The sequence below is a fragment of the Sinohyriopsis cumingii genome, unplaced genomic scaffold (genome assembly GCF_028554795.1).
Source record: "Sinohyriopsis cumingii isolate HCF-2022 unplaced genomic scaffold, ASM2855479v2 utg000229l, whole genome shotgun sequence".
Classification (NCBI taxonomy): domain Eukaryota; kingdom Metazoa; phylum Mollusca; class Bivalvia; order Unionida; family Unionidae; genus Sinohyriopsis; species Sinohyriopsis cumingii.
This window is the reverse complement of record NW_028315879.1, coordinates 9899075-9926081: the sequence shown is the minus strand read 5'-3', so window position 1 is coordinate 9926081 and position 27007 is coordinate 9899075. Positions and strand designations below refer to the sequence as shown.

General features: G+C 35.7%; 1 protein-coding gene across 2 annotated transcripts in view; it reads left to right on the top strand.

The window, feature by feature from the left end:
* Positions 1–16423, top strand: part of LOC149774543 (cyclic AMP-dependent transcription factor ATF-3-like) — a 28551-nt gene extending 12128 nt beyond the window's left edge. Inside the window, exons 1-5 of one of the 2 annotated variants that reach the window (XM_089945202.1) lie at positions 9964–10108; positions 10335–10435; positions 12613–12911; positions 13691–13798; positions 14464–16423. In XM_089945202.1, the coding sequence (XP_089801328.1) occupies positions 12621–12911; positions 13691–13798; positions 14464–14619 (555 nt within the window). In that variant the 5' untranslated portion in view covers positions 9964–10108; positions 10335–10435; positions 12613–12620 and the 3' untranslated portion in view covers positions 14620–16423. Of the gene's footprint in view, positions 1–9963; positions 10109–10334; positions 10436–12612; positions 12912–13690; positions 13799–14463 lie in introns of those variants that run through there. The other variant, XM_089945201.1, reaches the window with a different exon arrangement.
* Positions 16424–27007: the final 10584 nt, after the last annotated feature.

Below are 27007 nucleotides of genomic sequence, written 5' to 3'. Positions count from 1 at the left end.
CTGTAAAGCCTTTACAATGCATTTCGTGAGTTGTGATCATTATTTGTACACGTAATCAGGAAAATGTTTATAAATAAATTTAGATAGTGTGAAACATAATGGTGCTTTAAAAAGCTGTGAAACATGGATATACATTGGAAATCAGGCAATGTTTGTTTCAGCGCTTAATTATTTGATCCTTATATCTGTAGTTTTGTTGTCAATCCTTCATCTTAGTCGTCTTAGAATCGTTTATACATCATAAGGATGCTATTCCAATATTTTAATCGTAATCATCCATAACTTTTGCACACTTTGTGGCATGAAAGTCTGCCGAGTGTTGGGCTTATACAGTGGGGCTCATTTTAACACATCCTTAATTAATTCGTCTTAAATCTTTCATGTAAAGTTTTTCTGATATTCACTTGAATTGTTTTCTATTTCTGTTTCTTGATCCTTTGTCTGTAACGAAAACAAGATACATATCTTTCATGTCTCTCCCTCACTAATGAGTGTCGACTGGGACATTGTTCGGCCTTTTCTGTCAAGTCGATAAAAGAACCTCAGAAACAGTAGTGGGAATACATATAAAATTTATGAAATTGTTGATTCACTTTCGGCGGAGTGTACCACATATTAAAAAGTCGAATATTCCATTTTTAACATTGTCTCCTTTCTCCGCCACACACGTCATGTGAACAAAGTAGCTCCTAACAGTATTGCTAATGGTGGCGAAATACACATTAAATAGCGAAATACACATAAGATTTCTTTCTGGACTTGACAGAAAAGGCACAAGATGTTCCGATTGTTTTGGATGTATGTACCGGGCATCAGGTAAGTCTCAAAAAGTGAAATGTTTGATAATATGTTGTAGTCAGAAGGTACAAGTGTGCTTACCTTGTACACAACCCGCTGTAATAGCAAACAAATATAAATGCATGTACTGGAACACTGTGTACATCAAATAATGCTTGCAATATTAAACTTCAGTAGGATTCAACTCTGCATTTATTCGAATTCTGTGTACGTCCATATCAGTAGATGCACTTGAATTTTGTGTGCGTCAGTAAATTAATGTAATATTTAATTTCAGTAGGATTTTCCCATTGTAGAATTTGCATCTTCCTGATTTCATGTAAGTTTCACTAATATAGTATGCGAATACATAGATAATAAAGTACAACTATGCAGTATAGGAAATTATGTATGAAAACGATTGTGCTTTCATTAAAATGTCATATTTTTATGGTCAATATAAATGTCGTATTTGCAATCACTTTAACAATCAGACATGATGATGGTGTTGATGATGATGATGATGATGATAATGAATAATAATAATAATAATATTATTATTATTATTATTAGTAGCAGTAGTAGTATTGACCGTCGTAGCCTCGTCAGTCAGAAACCTATCTCATTGAGCTTTATAAATTTTGCACAATAAGAATGTGGTACAAAATGTCTTAAAGCATTGAGATCAAGAAAATATATATTTCTAACATATTCAGATCAACAGATTTACGGAAATTATATCTCGCTTAGAAGTGAGTATCCGGTTGTAATTCTTTATATGTGTGCCCCTCGCAAGCTTCCAACTGGTAACATTTGAGGTGCTCCCCCATCCCCCACCCCGCCCATGGCAGAAAGTTTACAAGAATTTTATATGTTTGTGACTTTATCCGGTATCCGATCCAAATAAAACAGGTTATTTTCATGACATCTCCCTTTTCTGTTGAATTCGGTTTTTTAAAGTATTCCTTTCGGTCCTTTTCTGCTTTTCATTGAGAGATCACACGCGATTTTTCGTGAAATCGGCAGTATTACACAGGGGGGTATTTTTTTTCTTTTTTTCTAATCATGTGGAGTCTTATGGTCCCTAACCCTGTATGCCACACATCGTGCAAGTATTTCATTAACATATTCTGCTTTTTTAGGATTTAATCCCTGCGCATGCCTTCCATACTTCTTTCCAGTTAACCTGTCTGTTCCTTTCTTCCACGTTAATGGTGGTGTACCTGCTGAGGTCTTTTCTAATCAAGTTGTGTATTTCTTTATCATAACTTACCTCCCACCGTAGTTGTTTTGTCCCTATAATTTAGTAAGACTTGCTTTATATTGTGGTACCTTCTCGGTGCCGCTAGTTGTTTAACTAATACATGCATACATACATACATACATACATATGTATATATATATATATATATATATATATATATATATATATATATATATATATATATATATATATATATATATATATATATATATAGTTGAGGGACCCCGAGTGGAGGAGTGTTCTAAAGCGCTCACCGCTACGGATCACTGCCATCTCACCTCTGTCTGCATGGGTTCGAGACACGGGGTCGGCCAATGTGGGTATGTGAGAAAGTTTGCCAATAGCTTTCTCGTGGGTAGGTGGTTCTTTCCCTTGTTCTTCCTCCACCATTAATACTGGCCGCCATATAGTTGTAATTCAATATTCGCTATCCGGATGTCAAACGCAAATGAGACTTTTTGGCCTTCTAAGCAAAGTTCGATGCATTAATGCGTCCCTAGACTGCAACTCTACTAGATTACATATAGCTCAAATGAACCTAAACCTAGAGGAGAATGATGAATTACAAACAGAAATAAGGAAATTGATTGAACAAGTAAGAAAAGACAGTATACCCCAGGATAAATATGTACTCAACTGAGAAGTGCTAGAAAACCCTAAAGAAACAGGAAGTTCTGTAATGACAACTAATGCAGAGTAAGCAGAGAAAGAGCCATAAGAAATAACGTACAACACAAGATTCTCCAACATTGACGTTACAGCCATAATGGTGGATGATAACTCTCAGAAAAGTCAAGAGTGGGACAAAGATTTAAGCCCGAACAAAACGGGTAGATTGCTAACCCCTAGCAAGGAAGAGCACATACTGCTTAAAAACAGATTTAATGTGCTGACAGAGGAGGAGCGCTCACTGTAGGGTGAGCCCCGTTCAGTAGAAACAGGGCCGGTGGACCTCATTGGACTAAAGCCATTAACGCCAACACCGATGACTAAAATAAGATTCAAAAAAGAAAAAATGGTACAATCTCTATTCAGCTCCTAGCAGGCAGTGATAATACACTGCCGGAGGACAAAGACTCACAAAACACACAAAGCGAAGGATGACAACAGTTGTAAGAAAAGATGGCGGATAAACCTCAAAATGAGACAAAAGGACAGGACACGGAAAGCGACACGGAAAGTGCAAATAGACAAGGACAAAGGAAGTGAAAGCGAAGAAGAGGACGAAGACAATACTAAAGTTGACATGGAAATAGAAGAAACGGAACTGCAAGACAGAGAACACAGAGACAGATAACAAAGACGAACTAAATGATAATTCTAACAGTAGAAATAATGGTGGGGCTGCGTGGGCGGTGCCCCCGGCAAAATAGACAGTAGGCCTACAAATAAAAAAATCATTAAATTGTTAATAGTCATAATCATACACTTATAAACATTAGTAAGGAATAGTATCGGGAGATGCGGGAACCTGGTGTGGAAAATAATGGAAGGAAAAAACTTCAGTTTAGCTTCAATAAATACAAATGGACTTGATAGGGATAAAATATTTAAATTAATTAAATAAACTGAATATGATATCATTTTAGTACTCGAAACTCATAATAAGTTTTCAAAAGAACTAGCAGCAATGATAGAAGATAAACTGAATGCTATAGTGATTCTTAATAATTACAAAAAGGATGATACGAGAGGGGTCGGGGTGGCAACAATAAACAGAAATATAAGGTATTTAAATTGAGATACTGTAAATGAAAAGGTATTTTTTGTAGGGAGAATGCCACATAGATTAGTATCAAATTTTCATATAATAAATGTTTATTTTCCAGCAAATAAATATGTAAAAAAGCAAGTTTTAATGGATAATATGCATAAATACCTAAATAATAACTCAATGGAAAACTTAATAGTGGGAGGTGATTTTAACTGGGTTGGAGCAAATAACGATAGAACATTAGAACTCACACCACATGATATAATTTTTAAACAAGAAATGTAAAATCTTTTATAAAGGCATAAGTTGATATATATAAGAAGAAAAATGTTATTAGAAGGAAATACATTGATGAATATAATGATAAACAAGCCAGTAGGCTGGATACATTTTATGAAACCAATTATGGAGAGGATATCTATAAAGTGCTGAAATAACAGAAGATTAAAAATCGGATCATAAGTTAATAAATATAGAAATTTGTTTAAAAAATATGGTTAAATGGGGAAAGGGGGTATGAAAAATCAATAATATAATGTTAGAGGAAAATGAATTTATAGAGACAATTAATAAAGAAACTGGAGAATTCATCAAACGAGGAAACAGAGACATTGTTAGAAAATGGGATAGTTTAAAAAATATATTTCAGAATATTGCCAAGAAGTTTTCGAGAAAAGAAGAGAACTGCAGAAAATGGAGGAGGAGGAAATTTAAAAAAAAAAAACTACTAGGGAAAACAAATGCATAGGAAAATAAAAGCAAACTAAGAGAAAGATTCAATAAAATTTTAGAAGAAGAAAATAAAGGAAGGGAAATAAGGACAGGGAAGTTTACAAAGTTCTATCAAAAAGCAGAAGGATTGTATAGGCAAGCAGATCTGAGAATGGGTGGGGAAAATCATCTAGAACAATTAAGGAATAACAACAAAATGTTAACAGAGAAAACGGAAATCAAGGATCACATTAGAGAATATTATACTGGATTATATAAAACTCAAAATATTGATACAAAAATCATAAATGAATATTTAAATGGAATAAGATGTGAGAGAATATCGTCAAAACATAGAGGCAAATGTGCCGAGTTCAAAAGAAGAAATACAGAATACAAAGAAACAACTACCGAAAGGGAAACCCCAGACAGAGACGTACTCACTGCGGAATTCTATCAAACATTCCAAGGTGAGTTATCGCCGATCTTTGAATCATTGTACAGTAATATATTTTTAAAATAATGAAACAATGTCGCCGTCAATGAGGGAGGGGTTCATCACATTAATCTACAAAGGAAAGCGAGATAGGGCAGACTTCAAAAATTGGAGGCCATCTTCCTCCTAGACATATATTATAAGATTATATGTAGAATCCTAGCAAATAGAGTAAAGATGGGAATGTATAACATAATAAATATAAACCAAACATGTGGGGCAAAAGGGAGGGATATTCAAGATAATATATTAAGCATAAAAACAGTGATATATTTTATACAGGAAACATGTCAGAAGGGTCCCATGGTTTTTGTCGACCAAGAAAAGGCTTTTAATGAATTGGAATATAACTACGTACAGAACGTTCTAGAAAAATTGGGATTTGGAAATTATTTCCGAAGATGGACTAAAATCCTGTACAAAACGATAACTTTAAGAGTACTGGTAAATGGTGCAATCACGGAGAAATTTGAGATACAGAGGTCAGTGAGGCAACGATGCCCACTGTCAATGCTATTATACGTGATATCAATTGAAAACCTAAGTACAAATATAAGGAAAAACCAAAACATTGAGGTGATAAAAATTCCCAATTTAAAAGAAGAAGTCAAAATGCTTCAACGTGCAGATGATTGTGCTAACTTCATACGGGATCCAATATCCTTTAAGCACCTGGTAAAATAATCTGAGTATTTAGGAAACGCTTTCGAGGCAAAAATAAATCATGATAAAACTGAGATACTAAAAATAGGAAACTGGCGGGAAAATCATCCTGAACTCCCCCATCCTATCTGATATAAGATCACGTAAAAAGCATTAGGAGTTTTTTATGGAAAAGAAGACGAGTTGGAACACTACAAGAACATAATAAAGAAAATCAAAGAAAACACTAGTATCTGGGCACTTACGCCTCTTTGCATAATGGAGCGGGCATAAGTGGCCAGGACATATTTGTGCTCAAACATAAACTACATACTAAAATCAATAGATATTGAAAACAAGAAACTAAATAAACTAGACAACGAAATTATTAAATATATATGGTGATACAAGACACGCTATACAAAGAAGAAAACCTTATATATGGCGAACAAATGGGGGGGGACTAGCAGTACCCAGCCCAATACTATTGAAATGTACCAACAATATAAATAGAATAAAAAGAATAAATACCGAATCTAAAACATTATGGGATGCCCTGTACGTATACTGGTATGGGTTTGCAATCAGAAATAGATAAGATATATACAAAAATAAAACCCTAGCAAAACCACTGGAAGTACCCAGAACATTTAAGAACATCAAATAGCTTTTCGTTAAATATAGAGACAGAAGAAACTTATGGGGAGTGGATATATATAAGACTTATGAACGGTTGAGGGAGGATATAAGAAAAAAGTATGCGGAGCAAAGCTGAGCAGGAAAATTGGGATGGAAATTAGGACAGGGCATTGGAGCACTGATCAAACATAAGATCCCTAAAGATGCAAAGCCTTATATTTAAATATATGCACAACTCATGGCTAACAGGGGAAGTAGCCATGATAATGCATATGATTAAAATAATGCCAAAATGTCCGATGTGCAAGACAGTAAATTTCACAAAAGTACATGCAATAGTGAAATGTAAAAAAGAACAACCTGAAAGAATTAACTTAATCACGGAAATATGTAAAATAGAGAGGTACCGGACTAATAATATTGTTATCAAGAAGTGACCTGATAAACAAGATATCATAACTATGGGGGTAAGATGGGGGATGACTTCGGTTTACAGCCTATTAATACTAAGTGTGTATTAATTATTGTATAAGTTGTAATCATTAAACTGAAACTAAATAATGCGGGATGATTAAACTTGCACAGGACACTGTGTTGACATTTAAGAGCTTGTTTATTAAGTGTTGACACTTAAGCTTACAATTCACTAGCTATACTCTGGATATAACAGGCATGGAAACTTTGAGTGGGATGCCAGGAACTTGACAAGATATTTATGATAAAGGGCTAGTTAACAGATATCACTTAATCAACAAAAGAGAACATATTTTGAGGACTTGAGAAATTATGTAGATTTCAAATGGAAAATCTTAGACGTCTTAGGATAATTCACAGTCTTAGAAAGGAATATTTGTACTTTACATATTAGCATACGCGAGTAAATATCTAAAACACGACACTAGTTAAATCGACATTTCTTTCAACATTGCGTCACGAACAATAGCATACTGTTATTACCAATAATTTCGTAACAAGATTACTAGGGAATATCCGAACATTAGTTGCTAATGGAAACTATTGAAGTACCAGTATGAAAAGGAATCGACGTACGTATCACCCTAACAAAATACCGTTGTTTTTCCCGTGCACTATTTCTCTATCTATCTTACTCATTCTCTCTCTCTCTCTCTCTCTCTCTCTCTCTCTCTCTCTCTCTCTCTCTCTCTCTCTCTCTCTCTCTCTCTATATATATATATATATATATATATATATATATATATATATATATATATATCTTTGTTTATTTATATGGTGGGGAAGGAAATTAATCTTTCAATAAATATTCCTGATTTGATAAATGCGATATTTTAAAGGACAGATGGGAGACATTACTAATTTTCGAAGAAAAGCAATACATGTGTTCTCTTAACCTCGTTCCCTTGGTCCCCTAAATCGTTTGCCAGGAAGTTCAAAAGAAACCATGTCAAACTTGAAAAGGAATACAACCGCATTACAATTGTAAAGAACAATTCAAACAAAGAGGTAAAAAAAAATTGGTAAATCTGCCAGGTGGTGCTTTGAAACATAGTTGGCTAAAATTGAACAGGATATATTAGTTTCGAGTTATTATATTCGGCGAGAAATAAAGAAAATCAAGCGGGGCAACATAAATAGCTAGAAAACTAATACCTTTTACATTTATGTTCACTAAAAAGATTGTTAATGTTCACACGTGGGATTTTTTATCTGCATGCAATGCTGTCTACGTAGGTAAACCGCGTAATCTCTTTGCCTACAACTAACAGGATGTAACACTGTTAAGGTAGGTTATCGCGTACGTCTTCAGTGCTTACAAGCTATATGTTCTCACCGGCATTATGCCTTCCAAATAGATTGTCCGACAGTGTCGTGGAATTGAATGTTGACTCTCGATGAATTGTTAGTATCTCGAGTGTTTAACCGATTTACTGGAGCTGGTATTCATCTTTAAATGTATTATTGCCTATAATCCGCTATCTCGCTCCTTCTCTCTCTCTCCCTGTCTCTCATTCTGTCTCTATCTCCCTCCCTCCCTCTCTCTCTCTCTCTCTCTCTCTCTCTCTCTCTCATTCTCTCTCTCTCTCTCTCTCTCTCTCTCTCTCTCTCTCTCCTCACTGATAGAGAATATACATACTTATTACACAGTAGGGTTTATTCCAACGGATGTTTATTAGGGATTTACCAGAGTTTATGAATGTATCACGCACAACCCCTCCCCCGCTGTGATCCAAAGGGGGACGAATGGACAGGCCTGGCTTCTGAATAGAGGATATGGACAAGATCTACTAAATACAGAATAAGGGGAGGACCAACACTCTATCTAGGAATTGCACACAGCTATGATCTTTACTCAATGACCTTTATTTGTACTTGTCAAATAGCATTAAACATTTCCTTACACACAAAGAAAAGTCCACTTCTTTGATACTTCACATTGTTTGCACATTCTAAAACAATGTTAAGCGCTGGACGGCATTTTTAGAACTGTACACTTCAGTCTTTTGTAATACATCTGTAGAGCTTGACCAGGTTACGGATATTGAAATGTCCCTGAAATGACCTTAGGAAATGAAGTAATCCTTTTCTGTACCGGGCTTTTTCCGCTAATACGATTGTCTTGAATGAACAATAAAAAGATTAATATGGTATAAGTTATACTATTGGACCATACCGAAAGCTATTCTGAACAGTCAGATGGAGTCTACTCTATAATGGAACTAGAGGATAGAGTGCAAAACTCTGATTAGTTGACGAGGCTCTCACTTTCAGCCCTTGGCGCATAGAAATGAAAATATCAGGACCACATAGCACTGTCCACATGCATCAGTATTGTACTGGTATAGATTGCTACGTCAAAATTATAACAGTGCTTTCTTCTAAGTCCATAGTGTAGTTTTTAATCCTGCCATGCGCATTTTATTCATGTAACCGTTCTCGAAATACGATGAATTATAAAACTATAGGAATACTTGTTATCAATTAATTTGCCTGCTAGACTACTAATCTATAATACAGCAATTTATTAATTGATTTATTCAATGTCTGAATGATTGATTTGATTGTTGTTTGATAAGTTGGTTGGTCAATTTGTCTATCATTTTTCTTTCTTTCTTTCTTTCTTCTTTCTTTCTTTTCGTTCTTTCTTGCTTTCTTTCTTTTTCCTTTCTTTCTTTCTTAAATTTATAATAATTTTAATAAACTTGGGCACTTTACTATAGTCGAAGTAAATGGAAACTGAAATATTCCAATCGTTAAATTAAATAATCATGTGTTTGTACCATTGTGACAATTGCCGAGCGAATGATATGTTAGTTGTATATACAGTTCTGGTTCTGTGGAGCAAAAACATAAGTACCATAGAAAGTTGAAAATTAAAAGAGTATCTAGGTCAACTTAAAAACAATCAAACAATCTAAGAAAGACGAGAGGAAATAGGAAATGAATGATAATGTGCTGAACTCGCCCTTCAGCTGAGCCCTTCTCAATGACAAACTAAATAATAATGTCGCGTGACTCATCCGATTAAAACAGATAATTGTGATGAACAATACTCTTTTGACTCTTTTTACTTGGAACTAATCAGATTAAATCAAAGATTAATTTAGTGGGTTTAGTCATTGTTTAGAGTTTGAATAACTCGTATGACGTAAACTCTTTCATGAATGGGGATATTTGTAATAATTTACTGATATATTAGGGTCAGTTGTATATACTTGGGCAGTTCAGTGTGAACAGTTATATATACTTGGACTGAGTCCTTTCGTTTCTTAATAAGGAACATATATTTTTTTTTATTTAGTTGTGGACATCTGTATAGTGAAGATAGAAAAGAAGTTAGGTATAATCCACGTGTTTATTTACACGGACAAAGAGGAGTTGCTAGCTGGTATGAATTTTGGATTAATATGTTCATTTTTGCCCGTCAAAACCCATACCCTTTCATTGTCTCTCTAGAAATGGTGTGATGCCACCAATATCGTCACCGTAATTGTTGCATAACATAACATCTACAAAACAATACTGGACTTGTTGTATATACTGTATATTATACCACATATATATTTGTTTTAAATCCAAAACAAAATTCAAAGAAGGTTGTATTTTATTCACAGGTGCTGCAGAGTGTTCATTTTTATGTAGCACTTCACTGGACAGATGAAAATAGTGTTAAATCAATGAGCACACATCGGACAAAGAAGAATAAAAGTAAAACGTAAGTAAAAAGACCAGACTGCAAAACAGACATTTTAAGTCGGTCTAGTAAGGCTTATACAGGTGGTCCTCGAATTCAGGCCAGAAAGCATACTTAGTGCAAAAAGAGTTGCATATGTTTCTAGATATGTATATATTTATTGTTATTTTAATATGTGTATTCAGTCTTAACCGTTTCATGGTTCTGGATTGCTTTTCTGTGATGAATAGAGCGCTATCCTTGTCACACTTTGTATTTCTATTATCTGTACGTAGTTCAGACAGTAATTCACAACAGCAATAAACACTTGGTGCTTTGTCGGCAAAAATCTGATTCACGCGAACTTAGACCTATTAGAAAAAAACCCGAAAACAAAACAAAACAAAAAAAAAAAAAAAAAAACAACCAGGTGAATGTTACAATAAATCCTATGAGATCAATTTTATAAATTTATTCATCTAGATTTTGACTTTTTAAGCATAAATCCAAAGAGTGTTTATGTTGACAAAAATATAGATAGAGACATAAAAAAAATCAGAGAGAGTGAATGAGAGTATAAACTATGTGCACACCACACATATATAATATTGATCGTAATGCTACATGTTAAATAATTATTATTTAAGGGGCCAGGGGCCAGATTTTATGTACAAATTTAATATCGCTTCCACCTGCCTGATATAAAAAGTCATAAAAAAATAATACATCAGTGAGGTAAAAAAGGTCAATATTTTTGGATAGGTATTATGAAGCACATCATAATCATATCACACACTTGACCTGACAAGTCTAGTGAAGTTCTTAGAATAAAATGTTTATTCACCCCAACCCCTATTGTATGCATGCATTGTTCACATCCGAAGGTAATTTTTGACAGCATGTCGTGCTCACTGTGCAAACGCAAGCCCTTTCCCTGGGTGATACTTTTGAAAAACATTGTCTACTAAAGCGTTTGACACAATTCAGAATAGTTGTCATCCAAGCCGTTATTGAGATATTCTAATTGCCTTGAACTCAGTTGTCTACTGCTATGGTTGGCGGGCCCCAAGTGGCCGAGTGGTCTAAAGCGCTCACCGTTCCGGATCATTGCCATCTCACCTCTGTCTGCGTGGGTTCAAGTCCAAGGCTCGGCTAGCGTGGGTACGTGGGAAAGGCTGCCAGTAGCTTCTCGTGGGTCAGTGGTTTTTCCCTGGGTTTTCCAGGGTTCTTCTTCCACCAGTTATACTGGCCGCCATGTATAGCCTATCTTGTGCTGAAAAATGGCGTTAAACCCTAGAACAACCAACTAGCTATGGTTGGCTAGCTCTGCTTTCCAGCCGACCATTGGTATTTCAGTTGTTACATAATGTGCAGTGACTATGGGAGGTAGACATGCCTCACATCGGTTTCAAGAACAACACAAGCCTGAAACACCTAGTCACAAATATACCCATCTCTTTAATTATTACACAATAATAGCTCAAAATCTCACACCATACCCTTAACTTAAGAAATTTGCCATGGGCCAATATGCGAAACTGCCCGCTGCCACCAAAAGTGCCTGTGAAAAGAGATGGACTCAGGCACACCCTCCTGTAATTTTTGTTTCCTTGTTTTTCCATTAGTTTAATTGATTTCAGGTTTTAGCTACAGATGAGATTCAGTATTAAAGTTCCGTTATATATATATATATATATATATATATATATATATATATATATATATATATATATATATATATATATATATATATATATATATATAGGCTATACATCGCGGCCAGTATTAATGGCAGAGGAAGAACCCGGGAAAACCCCGGGAAGAACCACCGACCCACGAGAAGTTACCGCCAAGCTTTCTCACATACCCACACTGGCCGAGCCCGTGTCTCGAACCCGTGCAGGCAGAGGTGAGATGGCAGTGATCCGTAACGGTGAGCGCTTTAGAACACTCCGCCACTCGGGGTCCCTGAAATCAGTGTACTACTACAACTATTAGTACTAATAGTAATAATCATAATAATAATTACGAAAATAACAACAAACAATAATAATAATAATACATTAATAATAAATTAATAATAATAATAATACTAACAATAATAATAATTACAATTATCATTATTATTATTATTATTATTATTATTATTATTATTATTATTATTATCTTACTGATTGTTTCGTGGATGAATTGACGCATATAATATCTCTTTATTTCAGTCTGAACTATGTACGAACGATCTAATTCCGTTTTCAATGTGACTCTTTATATGGACGGTAGGGCTGATTGCGAAGCATCGGCAGCAAGTGCACTGCCTTCAGCGTGGTACGAATTCCCCGAGTTTTCGGGGTTCAGCACTATTGATCCCCGTCTAAATCTCGCAGCAGTCAAGGCGATAGAAAGCATCAATATGTTGCCAATTATAAAAGAGGAATTAAAAAACAAAATTCAGTTTAAGAGGATGACAGGGGGAAGAGAAGAACTGATGGTTGATTTCACTGAAAAGCCCAAAGCTGAGGTACCTCAACTTTTGTACAATGTTAATCAAATAATTATTGTTCTGATTACGATATTATGTTATTTTATGTTTCCGTTCTTTTTAGCTTTTAGTTACAAACTTGCCTATGCACTGCACATTTAATGACTGTTTTAAGTTTTGATACCAATTTCTAATAAGAACATTTACCTATATCAACAGATCAATTCGTTCAGCATTTTACATCATCTGATATAATAGTCCGAAAAACCCCAACTATGAATTTTCAAACATAACGGGACCGCATTTCTAAAATACATTGTCCATAGAGCATGAATATACAGCAGTAGTAATCGAAATACATTCTGACACAATCACACAGTTGTGCCTTGAGCTTCTGTGGGGTGTATATGGGTTCAGTTTCAATTTTCTCCATTATTGTCAGAGTTTTCAACATTGTTTACAATCTCTTTTAAATGAAGGGTTTAAGGACAAGTTCGCACAAGTAATGTCGACCAGAGCCGGTCTTTGGCCGATTGTTCCGATTTGGACCAATCGGGCAAAGCGCTCACAGGGGCCATGAGCGTTAGGAATTTGTAAAACTAAAGCGATGGAAGAAAATTTTAAATTTAATATCATATAAAACTTGTTTAAAAGTTTATTTCTAAATCCCGTGATCAGAGGGGGCCCCGCGCGTAAATCAAGGGGGCTCAGCCAAAAGGATCCAAATCGGGACCAGCGTTTTCTAAGTCCGTTCCTCATGTGGACATATATAAATATTTTATTTGAATAGTTGATATTAGTATTAATCTTATTATCAGTTGACAGCCGAAGAAAAGGAGAAGGTTCAAAGGAGACGAGAACAGAACAGAATGGCGGCAAGAAGATTCCGCGAGAAGCAGAATACACTGGGTACGCAACTGCAGAAGGTAAGCTTTTGCACTTAAAATTTTTAAAAAAAAAAAACAAACAAAAAAAAACAACAAAGTAAAAAAAACAAACAAACAAAAAAAAAAAACAGAAAAAGCCAGATAGGTTTTCTTGGATATTCTTTGTAGTGTCTTTAATGGACATAAGGAAAAGAAAAGCAGGTAACGTAAACTCCAATTTGGGTATGATCCAAATTTGTAAGAGAAAGATTTGTTGAAATATGCACGCCGACTAGGATTGGAGAAACAAAGCTCGAGATTAAGCAAGTTAAGCAGAGATTTACCTCTATAGACAAATGCTTGAAATGTAAGATTTAGCTTGAACAAACGCTATAGAATGAAAGATGAAACACTTTTAGAATATTCAAAAATTATTGTATTGGGGTAAAGTAGAGGAAATAAATACCATTAACTATACAGTAGCGATTACGTATAAAGTAATCGGATTCGTATATATAAATTTCCTTCTCGTGTTTTGATGACTGCCGAAAGACCATTTGCTAACAGTGCATAATCCTGATGCTTCTGATTGTGTCTGTGCTGATGCTGCTGATTTTATTATTATTATTATTATTATTATTATTATTATTAATAGCAGTAGTAATAGCATATAATCCAATATATATATAAAATTTATTTATTCATATTTACACCATTCCTTTCAGAAGACACAGGAACTTGAATCTAACAACACATCCTTGAAAAATCAAATACGAGAGCTAAGGAAAGAAAAGGAAATTCTTTGGAGGCAGCTTCAGTCACACCTGTCTGTTTGTCCTAACGTCACTGGCCCCTATATGCAGCCAAGTTTCCCATCGTGACGGTAGTAAAAGCCGATTTACAGTTGTATGAGGACCCTTAGAGAGATAAGGCATTCTGGACCAAGTATTGTTTTGTTCTCCATTGTATAATTACTCAGGTTAACTCAGTCGGTATACAGGGTCCCATTTAAACGAGCGATCCGACAAAATATTCCTCCGGATCCGTCACTGAGACGCAACTATTGAACAAAAGAGGACAAAATATGAGGTTCATACGGTTGACATTTTTGTACATTGTTGCTTTTTTCGTACGTGAGATTAAAAACAAATAATATGGTAGTCCTAAAGATAGCGTTTCCATGCCATATATATAACTTAAGGATATGAAAGAGATGTTGTTGTACTTTATTTAATGCCGATTATGTGGCATGATATTTTTAAAGGATTAAATGTGATATAATAGAGTAAAAACCCTTACATTTTCTATACACATGTATATTTTACTAAAGCTTTGTACTGGTATATAGTAAGATCTACAGGAACATACGGGTGACGTTTTTTAATATTTAGATATGTTGTTTATGAAGCTATTCGTAGCATGATATTTATTTTTGTAACATGTTGTCTTTAATGAGTTTATATGGCTTACATTTTGTTGAGACATTGTTGACTGATGTTTGATATAGTAATCAATTTGGCGTTGGTATGTCTTTCCGTCTTTACTTCAGTCAATACCGCAATGTTAGGATAGAGCGTCTCGACAAGGAGTGATTTTCTTGTTGATCTGTGTTTTACGATATACATAAATCCTATAACTTTCTATACAGACAATTGCTGTTTCAGTTCTTGTTTTCTTTTAACTTTTATAAGATGTACGATCCATGTTGTTTAACTTTTGGTATATTTTATTTGATAATAAATGTCCTAATGTCCAAACGCAATGAAAAATTAATAATTTTTGTTTTGTTTTATAAATTTAGGTGTACTCAGATAATATAAAACCATGAGGATATTTTTATTTGCACTTCTGATTGCGTGTGATCTTTATGTATGTATGTATGTATGTATGTATGTATGTATGTATGTATGTATGTATGTATGTATGTATGTTACATGTAATAATTCGATGATTTAACATATTCACGAGTATTTTCATGGTAAAAATATAATATATAACATGACGTAATAGGTCATTTTCTTATAGTTCATTTTGCATATCATGAATTGAAATTTAGAAAGATTTCATTACTAACGTGAAACACTGGTTCAGTTTGTTTTGTTTTTTGTTACATCAAATTTTCAGGAAAATAATTTTCAATTAACCCTTTAATTTGCTGGTGTCTCTAGTATTCAGGAATGTCTGTTGTATTATAATAATACTGTGTTGTCTGTGCAGTGTTCTGCTTGCTTGGAATCCATTGTATGATGCATGTGAAGGTGAGAAGAGTCGATAATGTTTCTATTTTTTCAATATAGTTAAACGTATGCGATGATATGGAAATGTATTGGGAATTTTGTTGTTTTTATATAACGGCCTGTTTGATACCAAAGGGATGTCATTATGACCTCTATCGTTTGTAATTATTGTCAATTATTCAACACACTTGTTTTAATTTTATTGATGTCTTGTTATATTAACATAATGTTTTCCTTTTCTCCTAAAGCTGATAATAGAATATCTTTCAAAGCGAGGTTGAAAGCCACAATCTTATGTGGCCCCGGATGTTCGAAAACACATGATATGATTGTTTATTGGTTTGTTTCCTTTGACAGTTTTAAGAAGTTAATTCTTAAATTTAGAGTATATGATGAAGTTTCACATTATTTTTGTAATTACATTAAACTTTTAAAATCTGGGCCAAAATACTTTGTGTTGTTTATATATATATATATATATATATATATATATATATATATATATATATATATATATATATATATATATATATATATATATATATATATATATATATATCTGCAATGTTCCAGGTCATTCTAGAAATTCCAGTTTCTAACTGATACTCATGCAAACAGGTTTTAATCATCCCACGCATCCGACTTTGTTGTCTAAAGATCCATACCATTTGTATCAACGTCATTTGGTAGGTGTTAATTAATCTCATTAGTCTGCATTCCTTCATTTGAGGAGGCAATTTAAATAGCCTTTGTCTAATCTTCTGTTTACCTTCAATGATTAAAGACAACATAATCCGACACAATAACATTAGTAATAGTTGCAGCGCACTCACCCCAACTCACGTCCTAATGCGTGTCGTTGATTTGAAACTGGATAAAGGTGATCAGCTCCTATTCAGGCCTTGGAAACCTTAGTAGACAGGTACGTCAAATTTAGTCCTGTTCTCATACAGTAATAAAAATACCTTTCTTACATGCAAACATGCTTTTCTTGGTAAAAGGGAAGAAGTCCTTAAAAATTAGGTCAGAACTCGAACAAATCTTTAAATCCCTATCTGGGAATGAACATATCGAATTAGGTCTTGTTGTACATATGTCATCATCATCATCAGTCTCATGACCTAATGTGGTCGTTGAGGCACTGTGCTGCTGAACATCTGACCAGTTCCCTCCACTTGTCTCCATCATGTGCCAATGCCTGTGTCTCCGCAAAACTTTTCCTGGTCCATTCTGTGATGTTGTCAGTCCACTTTTTTCTCTGTCTACCTCTCCTTCTGCCACCCTGGACGCTGCCCTGCAGGACTGTTGTGGATAGACTGTTGGCTCTAGTGACATGGTCATACCATTTCAGCTTTCTCTTTTTGACGGTGGTGAGGAGGTCCTCATATTGGCCTACTTCGCGCCTGATGGTGTTACGCACTTCTTCATTTGTGATGTGGTCCATATAAGAGATGCCAAGGATAGTTCTGTAGCATCTCATTTCAAGTGACTGGATTCTTCGTTGTAATTCTGCTGTATGGGTCCATGCCTCACATGAGCACAAAAAGACTGAGATGACTAGAGCTCGCAATAGTCTGATTTTAGTTTTCAGACAGATATTCTTGTCTCTCCAGATGGGTCGTAGCTTTGACATAGCTGCCATTGTTTGTGCTGCTCTTGACAAAATTTCTGCTCTTGATCCCTCTTCAGTGATTATGGAACCAATATATTTGAACTGGCTCACTGTTTCCAGTTCATGTCCTCTGACTTTAATCTTGGCTTAGATTTGTTTGCCACTATTTGTCATCAGTTTTGTCTTCTCAGCGCTTATCTCCATGTCAAATCTGGAAGAGGTTTCATCCAGATTCTTCACTAAGGTGGCTAGCTCGTCTTCACTGCCTGCCAACCCATCAATGTCGTCTGCAAAGCGGAGGTTGGTGATGTTACGCCCTTCAGTGCTGACTGTCCCACAGTGGTTTCCCAGGGCTTCGCTCATGATGAGCTCTAAGTAGATGTTGAAAAGCGTGGGTGACAGGAGACAGCCTTGACGCACTCCCACTGTTGTCTGGAACCAGTCCCCCACAGCACCTTGGGCAATTACTGCACTGGTAGCCTTGGCGTACAGCTGCTTGATGGTATTAGTTAACTTTTGACCCATGTTATACTTCTTCATTGTGGCCCACAATGCCTCATGCCACACTCTGTCAAAGGCCTTTTTGAAATTTATGAACGCATGATAGATGTCTTGTTGGTGCTGCGAGTACTTTTCGCACAGAACCCTGAGATTGAATATTTGTTCTGTTGTGCTTCTTCCACTCCGGAACCCGACCTGTTCTCCAGCAATTATTTCTTCTGCTTGTGGTTTCAGTCTGTTCAAGATGATCTTCAGCATTACCTTACTAGCATGGCTGATCAAACTGATAGTTCTGTAATTTTGGCACAGCTGGAGATTGACTTTTTTTGGAAATGTTATAATCAGTGACTGGGTCCATTGTGTTGGCCATTCACCTGTCTGCCAGATCTTGTTGCAGATTTTTGTTAGTAGCTCTTTCACTGACTCTCCCCCATTCTTGATAAGTTCAGCTGGGATATTGTCTACTCCAGCTGACTTCCCATTCTTTAGTGCTCTTATTGCTGACTCCACCTCTTCTTTGAGAATTGGGAAGTCATCATCATTTGAGGAGTTTGGAACTTCAGGCACCTCTGGGTCTCCTGTGGACTGATGGTTGTAGAGTTCTTTGCAATACTCAGTCCATCTTTCTGCAATGTCACTCGCTTCTGTGAGGCATTTTCCATTTTTGTCTTGAATGGTACTGACTCTTGGTTGTTTCTGTCTGGTGAGGTCTTTCACAATTTGGAATGCCTTTTTGCTGTTATTCTTTATCAGACTGTTCTCCATTTCTGTGCACTTTTGTCCAATCCAATTTTCTTTTGCTTTGCTCAAGTTTTTTGTGATATTCTTGTTTATTTCTCGGTACTTCAATGCCCCTGTTGTGTGTCTGGTGTTTTTTAGTTCTCTTCGGGCATCACACAACTTCAGAATCTCTTCTGTAACCCAGGGTTTTTTCTTCGGGCGATGGAGGCCAATGATGTCCTTGGCAGCTGCTGTCATGACTGTGTTGAAGGTGTTTGTCATTGTGCAGTGGCAGATGCTTTATCTGCTCGGGAAATGGACGCACCCGCCCATCCACAAGTCTCCTGCTGCCTTGCAGGTCGACTTTGGTTAGCCAAAGGCTAAGGGAGTAAATCCTAAAAGAAAATCCGTTGTGGAGACCCTAAGACAGCTGGACGATGTATTACATCCCCTTCTGGCAATTCCTTGGTCTGGAGAGGGATGGGCTCCGCCAGACGACTTTTGCCCAAGACACACTGATAATGCTGGACAAATCTGAGCTTACAATACCGGATCGGTCGTCGCCCGGGTCAACAAGGACCGCACCTGCCGTTGTCCACCAGGACGGCGGTGACAAGTGTGCTACTGGTACTATGCATACAATCAGAGCGAGAGACAATATTGCCATCGCCACCTGGAACATTAGAACTCTGGCGCAAATTGGAAGACTCCAAGAGTTGGCACATGAGCTGGAACACTACACATGGCACATTCTGGGACTCTGTGAAGTTAGATGGAAATCCCTAGGAGAACACCAAACCGAAGATGGGCATATATTATACTATAGTGGAGAGTGTGACAAGTCCATAAATGGAGTAGGCTTCCTTGTAAACAAAGCCATCAAGGGATCTGTGCTTGAATGCTGCCCCATATCTAGCAGAATCATTTCCATTCGTCTGATAGCATCTCCCTTTAACATCACAATTATCCAAGTCTATGCTACAACTACCGATCATGATGATGAAGAAATAGAGGAGTTTTACAACAAACTACAGGGTATTCTAAACATGGTCAGTAAGAAAGATATCCTCATTGTCCAAGGAGACTGGAATGCCCAAGTTGGCAAAGATGCTCTAAAAGACTGGGAAATACATTGTGGACCTTCTTGCAATGAGCTTGCCAATGAAAGAGGGAGACGGTTGCTCGAGTTCGCAAGCTACAACAACTTGGTACTAGCCAACACCCTGGGACAACATAAAGCTTCACGATGCTGGACATGGCACTCACCAAATGGAACCCATCACAACCAGGTCGACTACATACTGGTTCAAAACCGTTACCGATCTGGCATCAATAGAGCCAAAACAAGGACATTCCCAGGTGCTGATGTTGGGAGTGATCACGACCTCACGATTATGAACTTCCTAGTGAGGCTGAAGAAAATTAACAAGCCAAAGAACATCAGGCTCAAATTCAACCATGAATAACTGAAGGACCCTAACATCTGCAAGGCATTCCAAGCCACAATTGGAGGAAAATTTTCTCCACTCCTTGTGATGGATGGTGATGTCAGTACGGTGTTACAGAAGGTACATGGGCGGATGGACAGACAACATGAACCCAATATATATTAAAGATCGCGCTTGCTGTTACGACTCTGTGGTGTGTATGTGTGTGCGTATCCGTGTGTGTGTGTTTGTTTGTTTGTGTGATTTGGACTTTTAACGTAGCTTTAACAATGTTTCAGTCACATACGATGTCTGCAGTGTAGCAGTTTATAGTGTTGTTTAGCACTGGGGAATCATGCCACAGACATATAGCACCATGCCCCACCAAGTCACATTATCCTGACACCGGGCCAACCGGTCCTAACACCAACCCCTTGATGCCTAATATCAGTTTTATAAGTTTTTGGTATATCTGGGCCGAGGTTCTAACCCGCGACGTACTGCATCTGAGGCGGAAACTCTAACCACTAGGCCACCGGGCCTGTACCACTCTAGGATCTTAAACTAAGTAACAGAAAAACCAAAACTAACAAATTTAGTAAAATTAAACACATAATTTATTTCCAACGAATGCAAAATGATATTTTAAAAAGGAAAGTACATTATTTTGAATAAAATCACAAACAATCACAATCGTTCTATCACACGTTCAAAAGTTCCGAATGAATTCCAAATTTGAATGTGCTGATGTGGCAATAGTCTTAATATAATCAAGAATGTCCTTCAATAATTGCACCAAAATATAGTGATTTAGACCAAACTGTCAACGAGTACTTTGTAATTTCAATAAATAACTTTTTAAAACTAATTTCTCTCAAATTATAACTGAAAATAACTAAAATTGATTCAACAAAGACTAATGTTAAAATAGAAATGAAATAATAGTGATTCCTTCAAACCTATTTACAGATTGTCACTCGACGTACGTAACAATAAATTGCACTGCAACTGGATCATTTAAAATGGATTTTTCCATCAAATTTGTTGACAAGGTCAGGTTTGTTTATATTGCAATTTTAGTAAATAACATGAACTACACCATGTAAACCGTGTTTATTTTCTTCCAATGGGAAAATCAATGTCCTGAACTCAAATCTACGTGAGTATGATGCGTATAAAAATCATTATCTTAAAATAAAATATACAATTATAGACAAAAATAAGATATGTAATATGCTATTTACAAATGATTACTGCAACCAAAACTCATGGACACAACGTAAACACACAATACATATATACATAATACTGCAATGGTAAGGAAAGACGATTTCAACAGGGCTCAATTTAAATGTAGCTGCTGTTAGGGAAAATTGTTCCTGATCCTAACTGGAATGAATGTTTGGCCTTTGTAACTATCCAAACTGAAGTTGCCAGTTATATTTATCATAACTAAGTGTTTATGTCGTGAGGTTGATTGACCCACATTACCAACCATCATAAGCTCAGGAATATATATATACATACATTGATATAAAAAATAACATGCTTCGACAACTTAACTGTTCACAGCTTACGTCCAATATAGTATGCGTACCCTTTCCAGCTCCACCGGCCAATTTTACAAACTCAGCCTAAACTGTTTTACCAGCAGACGTCAATATATCACGTACTGCAACCCGCTGTAATGCATACGAAGAAAAATGCCTGGATCGAACGGAGTTAGCAGGAGAAGATAGGACGTGAAGTTAATGAATATAGAATAAGGAGCAGACCGACATTGAATCAAGGATTTTTTTATATACAATTACCACCACCAAATATAATGCCAGAACTGAATTAAAATCATTCGTTACACATCACACTCATGTACGCACACAAAGACACATATAACGTTAACGTTAACCTAACCGTTATATAATGATAATTTGTGAGATGCAGTTCTCAAAATGTATGATGCATTTCCTTATTCATAAAGAAAATCCACTACATTGACTCTTCACATTTAAACGCCATCATGAACAATGTAAAAACCCCATTGTTAGGCATTTGCATTCCCTTCGATCTACTTTTTATGTATCCCATGACAAACATACAAGTATGATTTACTTTCTATGTAGCCCATGACAAACATACAAGTAACTAAATGACCGAAACTGATCAGAGATAATAAAAGAATCCTTTCTATAATGATCATTTTCCGCTGCTAATACGATTGATTGAACAATACAATGATTAATGCAGTATAAATTATAATATGAGACTTTACGGTCAATGCTGCATCTGCTTGTATATTTGTATTGACGAATCAAAACAGTCGGACGACACAATATAAAATGATAGGCAACTGGGGAAAAGAGTGCAAAGATCTGATTAGTCGATGTGTCTTCCACCGTCCGCCTCAGCTGGCGGTTGTAAATTGTATGGTGAAGAGACATTATGTTGTCAATAACCATTAGCTTATTTAATATGATTGTAATGTGGAATGATCTGAATGTCATCGTAACGATTACACCAAAGTCCATGTCTTTATTTAAATCTTATATTGTGTATTTCCTTCACGTGACCATCTTTATAGAACGAATGTATTACAACACTACGGAAATAAGTATTGCCCAGTAAACTATTATAGGATAATATACCAAACAGACTATCTACTGAAAAGGTTGATTGATTGATTAACTTGTTCGCTTATTTTTTCCTTGGTTAGATGGTGTAACAATTTTCTTTCTCATCTCCTTTCCATCTTAATTTTCTAAATTATTAAGAATTCTAACAAAATTAGTCATTGCATACTCTAAATGATTTGAATAGCAGAAATAAATCAAAAGGTGAGTTGCTATCAATATCGATCTATTTCACTAAAGTCATTTCTTTGATTCAAAAACATTCTAAACAAGAATTATAATAAATGTTGAGCGAATGATATAATAGTGATATCTTTCTAGCTCTCTCAGTTAATAATAAAGTGAAAAGAATATTACAATTACTAACTGAGGCAGTAGATTATTAAATCGAGTAGGTAGATCTACTTTAAGAACTACAAAAAAACAATGTGTTCTAGTGTGGATGAGAGGCGTTTCGAAGTTAATGGTTGCTACAGGAATGAAGAGACGTCTCTCTCTTGCAATGGAACTATTAACTAAGGCATGAAATGGCAAGAGAAACAAGGCCTGAGTGACGCATCGAAAACAGGTATTGATGCTTATGGATGAAATGAGCCGTCTTTCATTATTCATTTGATCTCATATAATCAGAACAAAAAGGCTGTAAGCTGGTGTCATTGTTAGACCGTCTTGAATAAATAACATGCCATTAATGTTATAAACATTTATTGTTTCCTTAATAAGGATTAGCTATCGATGTCTGTTTATTTATATATTATCTGTTTATTGTCGGTATATGTGGAGCTTTAGTTAATTTTGAACGAGACTGTTGCGAATTATACACTCTTGCCTCCTTTAATTATACAAGGAAATACAAATCAAGATGCACGCGACACGCAATCTAATTTAGGTTTGGAATAGTTTATATTTCTAACTCAAGGTTCATGTAGCATGACAAAATAAACTGAATTGTTTTGAAATATCACCGTGGTCCGTCATCTTCTAGATAACGTTAACCACCGCCGCTACCACGTCACAACGTTGATGCTTGTCCGTCGATTTGAGACAATTTATTTGAGTGGAAAATTTGAGCAAGTATAAAATAGAATGTGATCTCTCCAAACATTAATAATTTCTTAGCGCTCGTGAAGAAAATATCGATCCGAGTGAGATTCACCCTTGACTGTGCATTTTATATGATAAGTGCATGCAATTTTCTTGCCATTTCTTTAATGTTGCCATAACAGGATTGCAAGAAATTAAAGTACGGACCTATGAAATATTATTATCTGCGTTTGGGGGAAATGGGGTCGTATTCTGAATTTGCGGACTAGGGGAATTACCTTAGCGTTCTCCTGGGAAAAGATCTAATTAGGTATCTCATGTGATAGTAATTGCACCTTGTTTTGGTGTGCAAGCGTTAAGCTGAATTTGGGAAGAAAGTCAGGCTGTGTAGTGCCCGTTTATAGTAAGACCAGAACCTAGGCTGAGAACTTAGTTTATGTGACCCCGTACAAGTAGACCAGGATGGATACTGACAAATAACTAGTTTGGGAATTTAAGTCGATTGGGAAGAAAGAGTTAGGAGATGAAGTGGCCCATTTAGCTGAATTTGATGAGCCAAGTGTTAGAAAACACAAGGAACAAGAAGCGGCGGAGCGAGAGATAGACAAAACAGGCAGCAGAGCGGGGAAAAGGAGAAAGAGCTCAATTTAGCCAGATTGCAAGATAAGAAAAGAACTTGGGAGCGCGAAATTACGCTAGCAATGTAGAGACTGCGAATTAGACACGACTGATTTCAGCAACACTTTTGTCACTTCAAAACTTATGAATTCACGGGATTTATCTTTTCCTAATAACATTGCTGATTTTATATAACCTCGTGATATAGACCTACCACCATTTTAGAAACCCTTTTTGTACTCAATACTAATCTCCTTTTTCTTTTGTTTTTGAAATCGTTTTTTTTTTTTTATTTTTGAGGTGTCTTTTTTTCTTTTACTGATTCCACATTTCAGTGAACTTTGTTTTCAGTTTGGTATATTTTTATAAATTTTCTTTCTGATGCTCATTAGTTTCCTTCTCTCCACTTTACGCCATATCGTGTTTGACCAGGCGGTAAATACAGGTCAGAGACACACATGTGGAATAAAATTGTTATTAAGAAGTGACCTGATAAACAAGATATCATAACTAAGGGGGGTAGATGGGGGATGGGGTTTACAGTCCATTATTGATATGCACTGGCCTGAGCATGAGCTCGAGCCTTGCCCTCATCTCTCACCTCATGGGAATGTTTGACCATTCATCTAACCACAATATATTTATAAAAGCGAGTCCTCCGGTGCCTCTAAAATAACAAAACTAAACAAATGTAACAAACTATAGGAAAAATCGGTAAATAAACTAATATTAATATACTAATAATTTAACATTATTCTTCTTTCCCCATGTGTTTTTTTTTTCTTCCCTTGAAATGTTTGAGGAAAGCAGGGACTCTGCATATGGGTGAAGTATGAGGCACAAACACAAGGCGCTACGCGAAGTGAACAGGCCTGCAAAAGAGTCTAAGAAAAACTCATATACAGGAAATGGACGAACAGAACACACACACACACACACACACACACACACACACATATATATATATATATATATATATATATATATATATATATATATATATATATATATATATATATATATATATATATATATATATATATTAACCTCAACAATAAAGGGTTACCCAGATTAATCTGTTAGGTGATAACTAACGTATTTTTTAAAATTGTTTTGATTTCAGGCCCTTTCGGGCCATTCTTGCTTTAGAAATTAAATCTAAACTAAATATAACTTTGAAGACGACAGGCAAGGCTATGCCCGAAGAGTAAGAGAAGCATGATTTTAAAAAAAAATCACTAAAAAAAAAAAACGGAAATCCGGCTTCTTAAATAGGGCATAGTCATCTCACCCTTGAAACATGTTGAGGAAAAATGAGAAACGTCTCACAATGCACACACATATAAGAAAAAGGAATTTTTATTTCTTTTCTTTTGTAGAATGCAACTGTTTCTCATTCAAATTCAAAAATAACTAACCAATTTACAGGAAATTAATTTTTGGACAAATTAAGGAATTGATAATGTCCAAATAACAGAAAAAGGTATTCAGTGGTAAGACAACTGGAGAGTAACCTTGGTATTATTTCTGTCTTTACATACACATCTATAGCACATAAACAATATAGCAAAGACACACGTAGCATGCACAGGACATAGGAGATCCTTAGCAAAGATTACTCAATTATAAAAGGGAAGAGATTCCGTTCTTGGAGATTGAATCCAGAATCGGATGAACAACCCTTTAGAATACACTAGGGACAATAAATACCCCATCAAAATTTTTAGTTTTAACTAAATTTTTGATCAAAATTCTTTGTGAATAAAAATTCCAAACATACACACCTTAGCGGGATACATGAACACATAAAAACACTTTTATTTTTGGGGAAAAATTGGGAGGGAATCTGTCTGGTGCCCCCGCTCCCCAGTTTTTCTTTTATCAAGTTCCAGAACAATTACAACCTAAAGTTGAAATAACATTGGCCAATACACATGGCTTTCGAAGCCATCAGAAATTAACAAGGAATGAGTGCGCAATATAGAATGGGCCATTTACATTTTCTAATATCCGTGTTTGAGATAACTTAAAGAATATATATATATATGTGTGTGTGTGTGTGTGTGTGTGTCACGTTGTGTGAAGAAATTTGTTAACAATTCCTTTTCAGGTTTATAAATGTCAAAGTACTTTGGGTAATGTCAATACGTGTTATATGATAATACGGCTTTAGACCGATTCTGAAACAAAGAAACTACCTGTCCGTGAATTAGCCATTGTGTTAACTTCATATTCGTGGTTTCTTCCTTTCCTCCTCCAAATCTTCCTTGTTGTAGTTGAATTAATTTACTAAGTGTGTATTAATTATTGTATACGTTGTAATCATTAAACTGAAACTAAATAATGCGGGATGATTAAACTTGCACAGGACACTGTGTTGACATTTAAGAGCTTGTTTATTAAGTGTTGACACTTAAGCTTACAATTCACTAGCTATACTCTGGATATAACAGGCATGGAAACTTTGAGTGGGATGCCAGGAA